Source organism: Diadema antillarum, unplaced genomic scaffold (genome assembly GCF_040938485.1).
Source record: "Diadema antillarum isolate AM-2024a unplaced genomic scaffold, OU_Dant_1.0 seq00000871_RagTag, whole genome shotgun sequence".
NCBI classification, from domain to species: Eukaryota; Metazoa; Echinodermata; class Echinoidea; order Diadematoida; family Diadematidae; genus Diadema; species Diadema antillarum.
In genome coordinates, this window is record NW_027271737.1 from 810,183 (window position 1) to 826,197 (window position 16,015).

A 16,015-nucleotide genomic window follows, 5' to 3' on the forward strand; every position below is an offset into this window, starting at 1 on the left:
TTTTTATTGCACATGGGACCAGAAGTCCGGTATGATTTTCGTGTCACTGTACTTCAGTCATTCTCGGTCAAGTCCTTTTAAAAGGTCCCTGTAAACATACCTTTTTACTGTGCCATAAAAATATGAATGTACACATACTTTCCTTTTATTTTTCTGCTTCTCCTTACAACGCCATAAACATCTCTTTGATGGACGAGAGCGCTGTAGAAGTGTTAACCGATATTTTCATTATCATTATTATAATTCATCTAGTATTTCTGACTTAAAGTGGTAGTGGTATATCAATTTGATTACAGCCAAAATAATTCCCCTTATTGTCTTTTTCACCATGAGTATCTTCCCGCTAAATTGAAATCAAATTGATTATGATTAATTTTGAAATATTTTTAGCGTTACATTCCTTACATTTACTAAATCAATAAACTTGTGGCATTAAATTCGAAATAGATATCTCAAGAGAAAGAGTCACAATCACTACAATGATTAAATGAATTTAATTTTGTATGTGTGTTTCTCTTTCCTTTGAATAGCCGTTTTCATCATGGAAGAAGCCCGGTGACGACTGCGCTGTGTGCTACTGTATTTCGGATGAGATCAGATGCTCCAGTCCCACTTGTGAACCACTGACATGTGCTGTAGTATGTTGAGAATTTATCATTTTTGTCCTCAAACGTAACTAATAGATAACTTTAGCAAATCATGACTCCTAGGGGAAGGGTTTTATAGTTGCTGAATCACTGTCTCCCAAGAACATAATGTTTATTTGTAAAAATAATTATTCAAAATGAGATCACCTCCGCTATTTTGCAAATGTTGTTGCAAACAATAGGCCCCGTTTTTGTTTTGTGTTTTCTTTTTGGTGAAAACGTGTGAAGACTTGATCTCGTTTCTTTCTTTAAATCTAAATGTCCGATCCTGATGAAAATTCTGCCATTGCATTCGTCTCCTTTTGCTCCGTTCATTACAATCATGACAATAAATTTGAACATTGTATACGTGTAACAGTTGCACTTTTCCCCCGTTGATGTGGTAGAGACGTATACGTTCCATTCAATAGTAAACAAATGATGCACGGGTATTTACAATGTAGTGCAACATGCACTCGGCTTCGCCTCGTGCATGTTTCACAATTGTAAGTACCCTTGAGTGCGCTACATCTCCACTAACGCCACGAAATAATCCTGTGCATCATTTGTTTTATAAAATGGGTCGAAAACTAACAGCATTTTTCACGTACCTTTGTGGGTCAATACCAGTCAGCTAGATAACATGTAGCACTCGCTCAAGAGTCAAGATGTCCGAAGATGTTCGTCCCAAACATTTACGCACGTTGTTTACAGGATTGACAGCGCGTATAGTAGCGCGCGACGCACTTGTAACAACTGATTGAGTGCGCACTGCTAGTGTAAACATTGTGACGTCAGGCCGTGAATGTTAGTGAGAAATTAATGCACGCACACGTGACTCATTTCAGCGCTTCCAATTGGCTACATTCTTGAACCCATTTTATAAATAATGATATAGATGTTAGTGACTGCCTTCGAGGAACAGAGGAATTTCACTTACATATAGGCCTTTTTTTCAGAGGCTCTATAGTCTTTATTTCCGTGATTTCGCTCCATAAATGTAATGATAACACAAACAGCTCCTAAGCATGGTCTGATTTTTAATCAGAAGGCTTTAAACTTTCCGCCGAGTGTAGAAAACATGCATGCAGCTTTGGGCAGGAAATGAAAGTGTGGACCAATGTGATCACGTGATACTTTCATCGTCTTTTTAAAATCTTTCCGTTTTCCTCATTTCTACTGAACAGGAGAAGCAGATAAAGGAGGAAGGGTCATGTTGTGCGGTTTGTGCAGGTGAGTGTACTCATGTGTGTTTCCATGTTGTGTGAGTAGGCGACCTAGGTTTTTATCATATGTCTGCGTGTATTTTTAAAGAATTGTCTTGTCACGACGGAGAACGATGAATTCTGATCTCTATTATGGTGTGATACGTTCTTCTCTCATAACGATATTAAAATTAATGACAAAATGTTCAATGTGAAAGAAAAAGAAAACTATAGTTATTGTCATCAAGTCCAATGTATCCATGTCATGCTTTGACTCATCTTTAATGGGCTGGTAAACCCCGACCAAATTTGTCATGCTTTTTTTTAATCATTGTTTACGTACTGCAGAAGAAACCACCCCTGCTCCTCGAACAACCGAACGAACAACAACGGAAGGTAACTATCCCTAATTTAAACGATTTTTTTAATGTTTAGTTCGATGAGCGTCCGGCGGGGAATAAACACCCTAATAATAATAATGATCCCATAGACAGTCTTATTCTGCCAAGATTACAATGCATAATTGTTGAAAATGTTAGTCAAGTTGTTGTCGACAGCAACAAAACACCTTGTTGTTTAATATGAGCTACCAAAGTACACAAATACAGTCAAACGGATCATTTTTAGTAAAATAATATCAGATGTCATCTTGGCTATTCAAATTAGGGTAAGGGGTCAAAAGACTTAACAAATGAACACACTGTCACCCCCATATTTTTTCAGACATATAAAGTTTTGCAAATCGATATTTTCATTTGCTATGCAATGCAAATTAGGGCCAAAAGTCCGAAGTCTTTGTCTTTGTTTCTTAGAAAATTATGTGATCTAATCCGTATATCCGCAAACAATTAGATTATTCTATCATGACATAGTTCTTATCAGACGACGTTTTGATTATTCAAATCACGGAGCAACGGCAGATATTCTCATTTAACGACATTTCATGTACGACATGGTCTATTGCTCTCATGTCTTTGCACCTACACTGTGTTTGGACAATGACAGCTAATATTGTAAGACAACACCTCCATGACCCTTGTCTATGCGAATTAGGGCCAAAGGTCAATCTCAGTATATCACAGTTTCTGAAATTCTATTCTTAAAGTCAATGACATTTTTTTTGTAATGACGTCATCACGTTTATATAATCAATTAAAATCTACTACTTTCCGATGTATCTCTTTAACATTCGGTTCTTGGGCCATTTTACATATCATTATTCATTTAGAAACCGCTCACTAATCCTTGGACGATTTTTAACCAGTTTTCGATAGGCCTATGTTGGAACCTCAACCACATGCAGCGACCCCACTTTGTACGAATCACAATCACCTAATTTGTCATCCTAACAAACTTCTAAGTCTAGTCTATTGTCAATATTTTCCTAACGCTACAAATCGATCAATTCAGCAGGTGAATGTAATGAACTACTACCTGTCGATGCAACCAGCTCGGTGAAGATAACACTTGATGACTTCAGCGGAGCTGGTCCTGTGGAAACTGACAGCGTGACTCAGTTGGATCAAGACGAATACTTTCAAATTGCTTTTAGTGGAAGAGACAGTAACGTGCGAGTCAAGGTATCATCTTTGACCTTAACGCCATCTTCACCCAGTGGAGAGATTCCAAGCAGCATCCAAATAAGTGACATCACGTATTACGACGGTTCATTCGAATCATCGTCGAGTACAGTGATTCCATCAGAGAGCCAAATTGGAATGTTCCCCTTGGATAGATTACAGCTGAAACCAGTGAGGTCATTTGTCGTTACCGTGAGCAGTCGTGGTGATCTACCACCCTCAGATTTCACTATCTCCTTCAGAGGATGCATTGAAATAGGTAATTCCCTAACACATATCATTCTTTGTTCTTCCCAAGCGTCTTGCCCTGATTTTTCCGTTGAAATGGAATCTATTCAAACATAAGTTTAGATAGCATGGAACTTATTCAAGTTACAGGTAATAGGCATGCATGAGGTGCCGGAATTATTATCGTAAAACATTACTCATACCGTTGAAACCTGGGGGTTACTCATTATTATCGATTTATCGTTTCCTTTCTGCGAAAATCCATGGAGATCAATTCTTATTGTTGCTTTTATCTGCAAAATTATTCGACATAATCTTTAGAATATATCGGTTAGAATATGTCAAGTCGTTATGCCGACTTTTATTTTTGATATCAAAATACTCCGAAACAACTCATCATCCCGGCAAATCGTGTCAGCCAGTTAAGTTTCTTGGTAGACTCTTTCGAGATATTGCAAACAAATACGAAATGTATGGTGCAAGACGGGTTCTCAAAAACCCTTACCGGAACTATGTTTTCACTTTCAGTATCTTGCAAAAAGTTAAAGCTGAATCCTCACCTCAACCAATACTATACCATAAACCCTTTATATTTTGTTTCAGCAATTGATAATATCGCCTACAAAATACGAACGATACATAATGAATAAAAAGTTAGTTCCTCCTTTACACTTTAACCTTGCTCCTGTACAGCTCGGCATAAGTGTCACAATAGCATCAATATTCTAAGTTGTATCGTGCAATATGTATGACATTTACAAATCTCGTGCTAAATACAAGTTCAGCATGGGTTAACAGCTTCATACCATATACTTGGCAACATTTTTGGCAATTGTGAAGCATGCAACAATGTATAACTGTAAATAAATATATAATGAGTATATATATGTAGCACGCAGACATATCATACAATAAAAAATATCAAACACATATCATAAATAAGCTTAATAATATAGTTACCTGCTAAGCAGACGTATTAGTTACTTGGGTGTCTTGTGGCTGTCTTGTGGCGGGATGAGAGTGATCATGTGATGTATTGGGAGGGAAGGTGTGGGTGCGGTAGTGCATGTCAGGTAGGAGTAGGGTCCGATGATAAATTTAGTCCGATGATGTATTTAGTGTATTATGTTCATGACTCCAGATCTGTTATACTTAAAACATATATTTCATTTCATAAACAGATAATAAAGGTGAGGAAGACCAACGTCGAAAGCTTCGTAACAGCCGGCTTCATGCGACATCTTTTGTCAGCTACATTGTCTCGACTAAATATATATATATATATATATATATATATATATATAATATTTTAAGTCATTTAAATAACCAGTCTTTTGCCTACAAGCTGATGATAAAGAGTTTGTTTGCAAAGACCGATAAGTCCATTTTTTGAAGATTTTGAATTATAGTTTTTGTCATAAAGTACAAAATAATACCTTTTAAATGATATATTGGTCATTACATATAAAGGTACATTTTTGAACTTATGGTCAAAAGAAGCAAAAATTTTCTTATTAATCTCTTTATTTTTCTTGACCTTTAATCGCAAATATCTCCATTTGGCATATATGGACTTGTCGGTTTTTGCGCACAAACTCTTCATATATATATATATATATATATATATATATATATATTGTTACTTATTTATTATTCAATTCTTTTATCATTTACGTATAGCTCAAGAAACCACCCCTGCTCCTCGAACAACCGAACAAACGACAACGGAAGGTGACTATCTTACCTCAAAACGGACTGGCCCTTATATAAATAACTACTTATTATCATTATTATTGAAATTGCCTTTTTTTTCTGCGGTTGATAGGCAGATTCATATTTGCCCTCTCAGTATTGACCCATTGAAGACTATTCCCGAGTATACTCTGGCAGGTGTCTATGGAAATTTGTATTCTGGCAAGAGCAAATCGTCTTCGATGGTTTAAATGATGTTTTTTTCTTTTTGTTTTTTTTTCGCAGTCCACTATGCTCTGTTCAAATTCGTCGCGTAATTGCTTATACAACACAAGGCAGTTTATCCTTGACGCAAGACCACACACTGTGTCTATTACCCCCTGTCTTTTATCAAACATGCTTGGTGCTATAAATGGGATTATTACCTATACGAGGGAGTTTTGGGAGGCAATTCCGGTTGTTATTTTGCAGGGTTAAAGGTCAGGAGTTGTTATTTTGCAGGGTTAAAGGTCAGCAGTCAATATGCTTTTCGCCACGTCGCTGCGTAACAGTAACAGTATGAGCAAGCAGTGCAATCTTCCGGTTTGGGGAGGTGGGAAGAGAAAGAGTGGAATCTCTCTCCCCACCTCCGATCGACCACGAAAAGAAAACATTCCAGGACGTCCATGGTGTCAGTTACACGCACCGCAGAAGAACGCTGATAAATCAACTCATACATGGTCGACCACTTACAGCAGCACTAGGCAATGACTAGTCCATTTGTGATCAGTAATTGCACAGTGACCATCAGTTTTACAACTCTCAAACTTTAAACAGAGAAGTAAAAATAAAGTGTAAGAACGTTCAGAAGTTTGAAGTTTGCCTGTTACAACTACATGTATCTTTGAAGTTGGAGTTGAATGATATACATTGATGAACAATTTTGCAATTATTCAACATGTTGATGGTCTACAGGTAGTCAAATGTGGCTTGATCTGTATCATATATAGTGTATAGCCGTATTTACATATTTCCTTAAGTTACCTAGGGGATAGGTAATAATTATGATATTGACTGGCCTTTCTTTCGGGAGATACCAGATAAATATTGCCCGCACTGAAAACATATTGCCCTCGTCTTCGACTCGGGCAATATGCTTTCAGTTTGGGCAATATTTTCTGGTACCTCCCTCAGGGCCAGTCAATATTATATAATTATTTTCATCCCTGGGTTCCTAGAGTATGCCAGTCAGCTATTTCTAAACATCACGTAAAGCCCTTTCTTTCCAACTAGAAATAATCTCGCCTACAAAGTAGGTGCAATGTAATAGTAGAAAACGGATCCCCGCTTGTACACTTTCAAACATGATTACTATACAGCTCGTTTAAAATCATGCGAGTTTTTTTTTTTTTTTTTGATAACGCCAAATATCACGGCCAACTGTGTTATTGAAAAACAAAAAGAATCATCTGTCACAACCTTAGGTGAAGCCGAAAGAACATTGTGCAGAGTACAATCACAACCACTTAGCTGAATGTACAAAGTTATCACCATCCGAAAATGCAGTTTAATGGCTACAACCTGCGCACATTCTGATTGATTTTCATGTATTATTTACCATTTACAGCACAAACTACCACTGCTCTTCCAACAACCTCACGAACGACGAAGGAAGGTGACTATCCTTTCTATAAACAGATTGTCCCTTGTTTTAATCATTTCTTTTTTCCTGTGGCTGACGTGCGATTTCTCCTTTTTCCGGTCCGATAATAATGTATTTTACAGTCTGTCTCACTCTGTACAAATTTGTCGCAGGATTGTTTGCAAAATGATGCACCTCAGTCTCCCAAATATACTTCGTGTTATTTATGGGATTATTTTCTCCCTCATTTTACAACATATTACTAGTACTATCAACGGCACTGGCTTACTATTGCATAATAACTGCTTAAGTTGTTCATTTATTAGTATTTTCTCGATATAAACTAAGGTGCACAAAATGTGTGTATCTTGTGTCAGCAATAATTATTCCCTGTTTTGAAACGAATCACGTGACAAATTCGTACAAGGTAAGGTGGACTGTGAAATATGTCAATAATATGGGAGGTGGGTGGGGGGGAGGAGTCGCACATCAACAGCAATTATAGGTGTATAAATATATATATATATATATATATATATATATATATATATATATATATATATATTTATACAAGGTGAAGCGGGCCTCGTACGTCGTGGGAGCTGAATTATATTTAGGTATATGTGTGACGGAGGAATGACTCGCAGACGTTGCAGCAATGTTCACTATGGCCTTTTATTCTCCCAAGCTTTCGACTGTGTAACTGTGTCTTTTTCAAGGGCTTGATGAGACATAAACATAAAAGCAGAAAAACAACCAATTTGCATGCATTTGAACAGAATAAGGCAAAATAAAAATAAAAATTAATAATGATAATAATAATAATAATAATAATAATAAATAATGTATGCAAATTCGTGTGAATGTCATGTTGCTGTGCATATTCCGTTTTATTTATATTATTATTATCATATCATATTATATATCATTATATAAATTTGACGATCTCTCTCTCTCTCTCTCTCTGCAAGTCAATTTCTCTTGGTACATCAATCTATTAAATATGTTATGTAGTTATTAATTTCTTCCCCATATTCACAGAGTTTGCTTATTTCAAAACATCAGTTCAAACCCTCTTTTTGAATCATAAGGAGTTCTGCCCACTAAACAGTTACAATGTTTTGAGTAGAAAGCGGAGCTCCTCCTATACACACGTTTAAACCTACAAATAGTTCACGTTTCATAATTATACCACAGTCTTGCCATCATTAAAAAAAAAAAAAAATCTTCTCTGCCATATTTAATCATAGTCACTTGCGTTAAAGGCATTTTGTTCATAATAACCTTGCAATGTTTAAATTCATTAAAATATTCATAAAAATAGTCGAGTCGTCTGGCTACGAGCCGACGATATTTTCACCATCATCTTTTTCTCCTTTATTTTTGTCATTACTTGCACATTACAAAAGAAACCACCCAAACAACCGAACGAACGACTGCGGAAGGTGACGACCCTAAACTTCATTCAAACCGTCCCTCACTGAAATTATTGGTTTATACGGTTGATGTGCGACCTCTTTCTATTCCTTTATGTCAGTAACTGATTTCACATTCAGTCTTACTCTGCACAATTCATTGAGTGACTCTACAAAACTAGGCCATTCATTATTGACACAAGCAAGACACCTTCTTGTGTAACCTTGAAGAAACATCACGGTTTTGTGTAAATTACTTTTAATACTTTTTGGGTCGTAAATGTGTAAGCAGGTTGTTTCAATTTCTCCAATATTGCTATCGCATCCGTGTTTTGTTCAAGTTAAATCACACACATGCTAGTTTTTTTTTTTTCGTGTTGTTTTGTTACGTTTTTTGCAATTACAAGTAATAATATCACATATTTTGAGTACTGTAGGCTACTCTGAAAGTGCGTATGCCTACGATATCCAATGGTCAGGCATACACACTGATGTAGAGAATTTGATCATGATCGATCACTCTGGAAATAAACTGCTATGAGTACCTTGTGATATGCTCTAAACAGTAACAACTACAGGAACCCAAGGACCAACTGTTTTCACTACAACCACAATACCATCTACTGCTGCGCCATCGACAGCCGCCCCAACCACTCTTGCACAAGGTACTACGTCAGTTTTTTTCTATTTTTGTATTGCCACCACATTATCATTTACAAATATCCGATGGGATACCCTAGTACAGCCAGTTGTACCTTACGTTAACTTACTTCATGTTGCAAATTTTACCTGAGGTCATCTTCCTAGTCAACCTGTTCCAATGAAGTTGGTCCCCTGCATTACTTTCTTATCTTTTTTTTTGCAAGATTTTATTTGTTGAGTTTCCTCCGATATGGCGTAAGTTCAAATCAATCGCATATTGAGGTGTTTTGCTGCCTAAAGAAATAAGTCTTAAAGTTAAGCCAAAACTGTAGTTAAAACTTGATACATTGTGTTAAAATTGTTGCAAAAATAAAGATGAATGGAAATAAACTGAACGTAAATAAAGTATGAATTGTAAACATTTGAGCTTTCGGATAAGAGTCTCTTGCATACCAGGATGCCCAGATGGCATTTCATTGCCCTCTTGCATACGATTATAACGTGTTGCTCAATGCCATGAATTCTGCAGGTGAATGTAATGAACTACTACCTGTCGATGCAACCAGCTCGGTGAAGATAACACTTGATGACTTCAGCGGAGCTGGTCCTGTGGAAACTGACAGCGTGACTCAGTTGGATCAAGACGAATACTTTCAAATTACTTTCAGTGGAAGAGACAGTAACGTGCGAGTCAAGGTATCATCTTTGAGCATAACGCCATCTTCACCCAGTGGAGAGATTCCAAGCAGCATCCAAATAAGTGACATCACGTATTACGACGGTTCATTCGAACCATCGTCGAGTACAGTGACTCCATCAGAGAGCCAAATTGGAATGTTCCCCTTGGATAGATTACAGCTGAAACCAGTGAAGTCATTTGTCGTTACCGTGAGCAGTGGTGGTCTACCCTCCCCCTCAGATTTCACTATCTCCTTCAGAGGGTGCATTGAGATAGGTAATATTACTCTTCTTTCTTCTTTGCCCTGATTTTCAGTTGAAAGCACACGAAATGAGATAACAGAACACATACAGAAATTGAAGATTTGCAGAATTATTGTGATAAAACATTTACTGACACCCGCTGGAACTTATTTCACAATATCTGTAGAATACATCATTTCTCTACACTGGAGGATTTGCACTGCACGGCACTGTATATAATTCGTCAAAGGGTTTATTACTGTATATGTCAAGCACAGTCATGGTCAAAATTGATTGATAAGATAGGAACAATGACCAACTTCCAAAACATACTTCTCTCTCTCTCTCTCTCTCTCTCTCTCTCTCTCTCTATATATATATATATATATATATATATATTATATATATATATATATATATATATATATTATATATATATATATATATATATATATATATATATACATATATATCTTGGCTCCCAGTCTTTCAAATATGTTTGCTGGTTTGTATTGGGTTCTTTTTCTTTTTTAGATTCCTTGAGGATGCCCAGTCAGATATTTCAAAATATCAGTATAAAGCCTTTTAGCTGTAAATGATCTCGCCTACAAAATATTACCAAGGTACCAGTGAGGAGTACTGTACGGAGCTTCTCCTAAACTCTTTTCATCCTGAACTGTAATTTTAGCCATATTGTTATTACCATCTTGCCATGTTTTCATTAATTTGAAAGGACCAGTCATATGGCTACAAGCCGACAATATCTTTGTTATAGTATCTTTATTCATTATCTCCTTATTGCAGAGGAAACAACCTCTGCTCCGCGCACGACGAAACAACCGACCACACAAGGTGACTATCATACATTTGAATAAACCGTCTCTTATGAGAGGTATTATATAAACCGAACATAAACCGTATATATAAACCGAATGTCCAAAAAAAAAAATACCACGGTCTCTCCACAGTGATAACTCTAAAAATAGTGAATCAATTCAAATACAATTTCAGGGCATGAAACTACAACTTCATTACCCACATCTTACAGAAAACCCCACCAGATTTGCTTCAGTGGTCAAATAGAAATGAGGATCTTTGAAGAGTATGTCAGGAATCCCTTCCCTTCAAGTTCTGCTCATATGCAAGTCCAAAAGCATCCATGTAATAAACTCGGAAGAACAGACCCATGACACGCAATAGGACGATCCACATTTCCCTTTAAATACTTAACCAAATTGAATGGGTTTCTCTGCAAAATACAGGTATGATGTTACATTTTTAGACCCTAATTGTATAGCATTCAGACAGTCTATTCATATTGAAAGTTATCAATGAGGAAATCCGATCGTAATTTTCTGGGGGGACAAATGCGTACTATTGGCAGTTATTATAGGACTTTTTTCCCCCTCCCCGTAAGTAACGAAATTTTTTACAGCCAGTCTTCTGTATTATTCGTCTTGTGATAGTATACAAATGACAATTTATTGTCGACACACGCTAGACGCATCATTGTATAACCGTAATGAGATACCACTGGTTTTATGAAGTTATTTTGACAATTTGTGTGAAAATTGAACGGTGATGATTTATCAAAGCCTTAATGTTTTGTGGCGGTACTGCTAGTTTTATAGTCTCTTTGCTTCTTTTTGTGTCTGGTGGGTGTAATGCAGCTTCGCATGCCACGTATATTGTACAATGTGCCAAGTGCCATTCTAAATGTACCTTTGCATACGATATCCTGTGATAAAGTATACAATAATCGAATATTATGATCAGAGTCTACTTTGATGCATATTTTTATCAGTTCCTTAATTATTACGCTCTAAATAGTGGGAACAACTACAGGAACTCAACCCACAACGTCTTTCACTACCACAGTAATACCATCCACTGCTGTTCCATCGACAGCCATCCCGACAACTCTTCCTCCAGGTACAGCGCCATCCTACTTTTTGCATCTACACAGCATTACTATTTTTATAATCTAATGTCAAAACCTTTATACAGTCATACTTTCCTGTATGAACTATAATGATAAGATTAGATTCTTCTGATGTTTGTCACCCTTATTCATACGGGGGTACCAGCATGACATTCGATTTCTTTTTCACATTAAAGGGTGTATCGTGTAACTTATGCCATGCTTTCTGCAGGTGAATGTAATGAACCGCTACCTGTCGATGCAACCAGCTCGGTGAAGATAACACTTAATGACTTCAGCGGAGCTGGTCCGGTGGAAAGTGACAGCGTGACCGTCGATTCTCAGCTAGATGAGGACAAGCCCGTACAGATTACTTTCAGTGGAAGAGACAGTAACGTGCGAGTCAAGGTATCATCTTTGAGCATAACGCCATCTTCACCCAGTGGAGAGATTCCAAGCAGCATCCAAATAAGTGACATCACGTATTACGACGGTTCAAGCGAACCATCGCCGAGTACAGTGACTCCATCAGAGAGTCAACTTGGAATGTTCCCCTTGGATAGGTTACAGCTGAAACCAGTGAAGTCATTTGTCGTTACCGTGAGCAGTGGTGGTCTACCCTCCCCCTCAGATTTCACTATCTCCTTCAGAGGATGCATTGAGATAGGTAATCTTACTCTTCTTTCTTCTTTGCCCTGATTTTCAGTTGAAAGCACAAGAGATGAGATAACAGAACACATACAGAAATTGACGATTTGCAGAATTATTGTGACAAAACATCTACTGACACCCGCTGGAACTTATTTCACAATATCTGTAGAATACATCATTTCTCTTCACTGGAGGATTTGCACTCCACGGCACTGCATATAATTCGCCAAAGGGATTATTACTGTATACGTCAAGCACATGGTCAAAATTGATTGATAAGGTAGAAATAATGACCAACTTCCAAAACATCTTTCTCTCTCTCTCTCTCTCTCTCTCTCTCTCTATCTCTCTCTCTCTCTCTCTCTCTCTCTATATATATATATATATATATATATATATACATATATTTATATATTTATATATATCTTGGCTCCCAGTCTTTCAAATATGTTTGCTGGTTCGTATTGGGTTCTCTTTCTTTTTCAGATTCCTGAAGGATGCCCTGTCAGATATTTCAAAATATCAGTATAAAGTCCTTTAGCTGTAAATGATCTCGCCTACAAAATACTAACAACGTACCAGTGAGGAGTACTGTACGGAGCTTCTCCTAAACTCTTTTCATCCTGAACTGTAGTTTAAGTCATATTGTTATTACCATCTTGCCATGTTTTCATTAATTTGAAAGAACCAGTCATATGGCTACAAGCCGACAATATCTTTTTATTATATCTTTATTCATTATCTCCTTATTGCAGAGGAAACCACCTCTGCTCCGCGGACAACGAAACAACCGACCACACAAGGTGACTATCATGCATTTAAATAAACCGTCTCTTATGAGAGCTATTATATAAACTGAACATAAACCGTATATAAAGCGAATGCCCCCCCCCCCGAAAAAAATAAAAATAAATAAATAAATAAAAAAAATACAACGGGTCTCTCCACAATGATAACTTTAAAAATAATGAATCAATTCAAATACAATTTCAGGGTATGAAACTACAACTTCATTACCCACATCTTACAGAAAACCCCACCAGATTTGCTTCAGTGGTCAAGGAGAAATGAGGATCTTTGAAGAGTATGTCAGGAATCCCTTCCCTTCAAGTTCTGCTCATATGCAAGTCCAAGAGCATCCATGTAATAAACTCGGAAGAACAGACCCATGACGCGCAATACGACGATCCACATTTCCCTTTAAATACTTAACCAAATTGAATGGGACTTTCTGCAAAATATAGGTATGATGTTATATTTTTAGACCCTGATTGTATAGCATTCAGACATTCTATTATTATTGAAAGTTATCAATGGGGAAATCCGATCGTAATTTTCTGGGAGGACAAATGCGTATTATTGGCAGTTATTATAGGACTTTTTTTTTCCCCGCCCCGTAAGCAACGAAATATACAGCCAGTCCTCTGTAGATTTCGTCTTGTGATTGTATACAAATGACAATTTATTGTCGACACACGCTAGACGCATCATTGTATAACCGTAATGAGATACCACCGGTTTTATAAAGTTATGTTGACAATTTATGTGAAAATTGAACGGTGATGATTTATCAAAGCTTTAATGTTTTGTGGCGGTACTGCTAGTTTCATAGTCTCTTTGCTTTTTTTTTTTTTGTCTCTGGTGGGTGTAATGCAGCTTCGAATGCCACATAATACATTGTACAATGTGCTAAGTGCCATTCTAAATGTACCTTTGCATACGATATCCTGTGATAAAGTATACAATTGATGTATCGAATATTATGATCAGAGTCTACTTTGACGCATATTTTTATCAGTGCCTTAATTATTACGCTCTAAATAGTGGGAACAACTACAGGAACTCAACCCACAACGTCTTTCACTACCACAGTAATACCATCCACTGCTGTTCCATCGACAGCCATCCCGACAACTCTTCCTCCAGGTACAGCGCCATCCTACTTTTTGCATCTACACAACATTACTATTTTTATAATCTAATGTCAAAACCTTTATACAGTCATACTTTCCTGTATGAACTATAAATGATAAGGAAAGATTCTTCTGATGTTTGTCACCCTTATTCATACGGGGATACTAGCATGACATTCGATTTCTTTTTCACATTGAAGGGTGCATTGTGTAACTTATGCCATGCTTTCTGCAGGTGAATGTAATGAACCGCTACCTGTCGATGCAACCAGCTCGGTGAAGATAACACTTAATGACTTCAGCGGAGCTGGTCCGGTGGAAAGTGACAGCGTGACCGTCGATTCTCAGCTAGATGAGGACAAGCCCGTACAGATTACTTTCAGTGGAAGAAACAGTAACGTGCGAGTCAAGGTATCATCTTTGACCATAACGCCATCTTCACCCAGTGGAGAGATTCCAAGCAGCATCCAAATAAGTGACATCACGTATTACGACGGTTCAAGCGAACCATCGCCGAGTACAGTGACTCCATCAGAGAGTCAACTTGGAATGTTCCCCTTGGATAGGTTACAGCTGAAACCAGTGAAGTCATTTGTCGTTACCGTGAGCTTTGGTGGTCTATCCTCCCCCTCAGATTTCACTATCTCCTTCAGAGGATGCATTGAGATAGGTAATATTACTCTTCTTTCTTCTTTGCCCTGATTTTCAGTTGAAAGCACAAGAGATGAGATAACAGAACACATACAGAAATTGACGATTTGCAGAATTATTGTGACAAAACATTTACTGACACCCGCTGGAACTTATTTCACAATATCTGTAGAATACATCATTTCTCTGCACTGGAGGATTTGCACTCCACGGCACTGCATATAATTCGCCAAAGGGATTATTACTGTATACGTCAAGCACATGGTCAAAATTGATTGATAAGGTAGAAATAATGACCAACTTCCAAAACATCTTTCTCTCTCTCTCTCTCTCTCTCTCTCTCTCTCTCTCTATATATATATATATATATATATATATATATATATATATCTTGGCTCCCAGTCTTTCAAATATGTTTGCTGGTTTGTATTGGGTTCTTTTTCTTTTTCAGATTCCTGGATGATGCCCTGTCAGATATTTCAAAATATCAGTATAAAGCCTTTTAGCTGTAAATGATCTCGCCTACAAAATACTAACAAGCTACCAGTGAGGAGTACTGTACGGAGCTTCTCATAAACTATTTTCATCCTGAACTGGTTTATTAAGCCATATTGTTATTACCATCTTGCCATGTTTTCATTGATTTGAAAGGACCAGTCATATGGCTATAAGCCGACAATATCTTTTTATTATATCTTTATTTATTATCTCCTTATTGCAGAGGAAACCACCTCTGCTCCGCGCACAACGAAACAACCGACCACACAAGGTGACTATCATACATTTGAATAAACCGTCTCTTATGAGAGCTATTATATAAACTGAACATAAACCGTATATAAACCGAATGTCCCCCCCCCAAAAAAAAAAAAATACAACGGGTCTCTCCACAATGATAACTTTAAAAATAGTTAATCAATTCAAATACAATTTCAGGGTACGAAGCTAT

At 37.1% G+C, this 16,015-nt stretch overlaps 1 protein-coding gene across 1 annotated transcript in view; it reads left to right on the forward strand.

The window, feature by feature from the left end:
* The window catches only part of LOC139740673 (uncharacterized), a 161,612-nt gene that overhangs the window by 38,579 nt on the left and 107,018 nt on the right, over positions 1-16,015 (forward strand). The window contains exons 24-34 of the mRNA XM_071651245.1: positions 531-638; positions 1,814-1,859; positions 2,180-2,227; positions 3,242-3,670; positions 5,320-5,370; positions 6,938-6,985; positions 8,934-9,032; positions 9,539-9,964; positions 10,735-10,782; positions 11,761-11,862; positions 12,084-12,518. Of these exons, the coding sequence (XP_071507346.1) occupies positions 531-638; positions 1,814-1,859; positions 2,180-2,227; positions 3,242-3,670; positions 5,320-5,370; positions 6,938-6,985; positions 8,934-9,032; positions 9,539-9,964; positions 10,735-10,782; positions 11,761-11,862; positions 12,084-12,518 (1,840 nt within the window). The remainder of the gene's footprint in view (positions 1-530; positions 639-1,813; positions 1,860-2,179; positions 2,228-3,241; positions 3,671-5,319; positions 5,371-6,937; positions 6,986-8,933; positions 9,033-9,538; positions 9,965-10,734; positions 10,783-11,760; positions 11,863-12,083; positions 12,519-16,015) is intronic.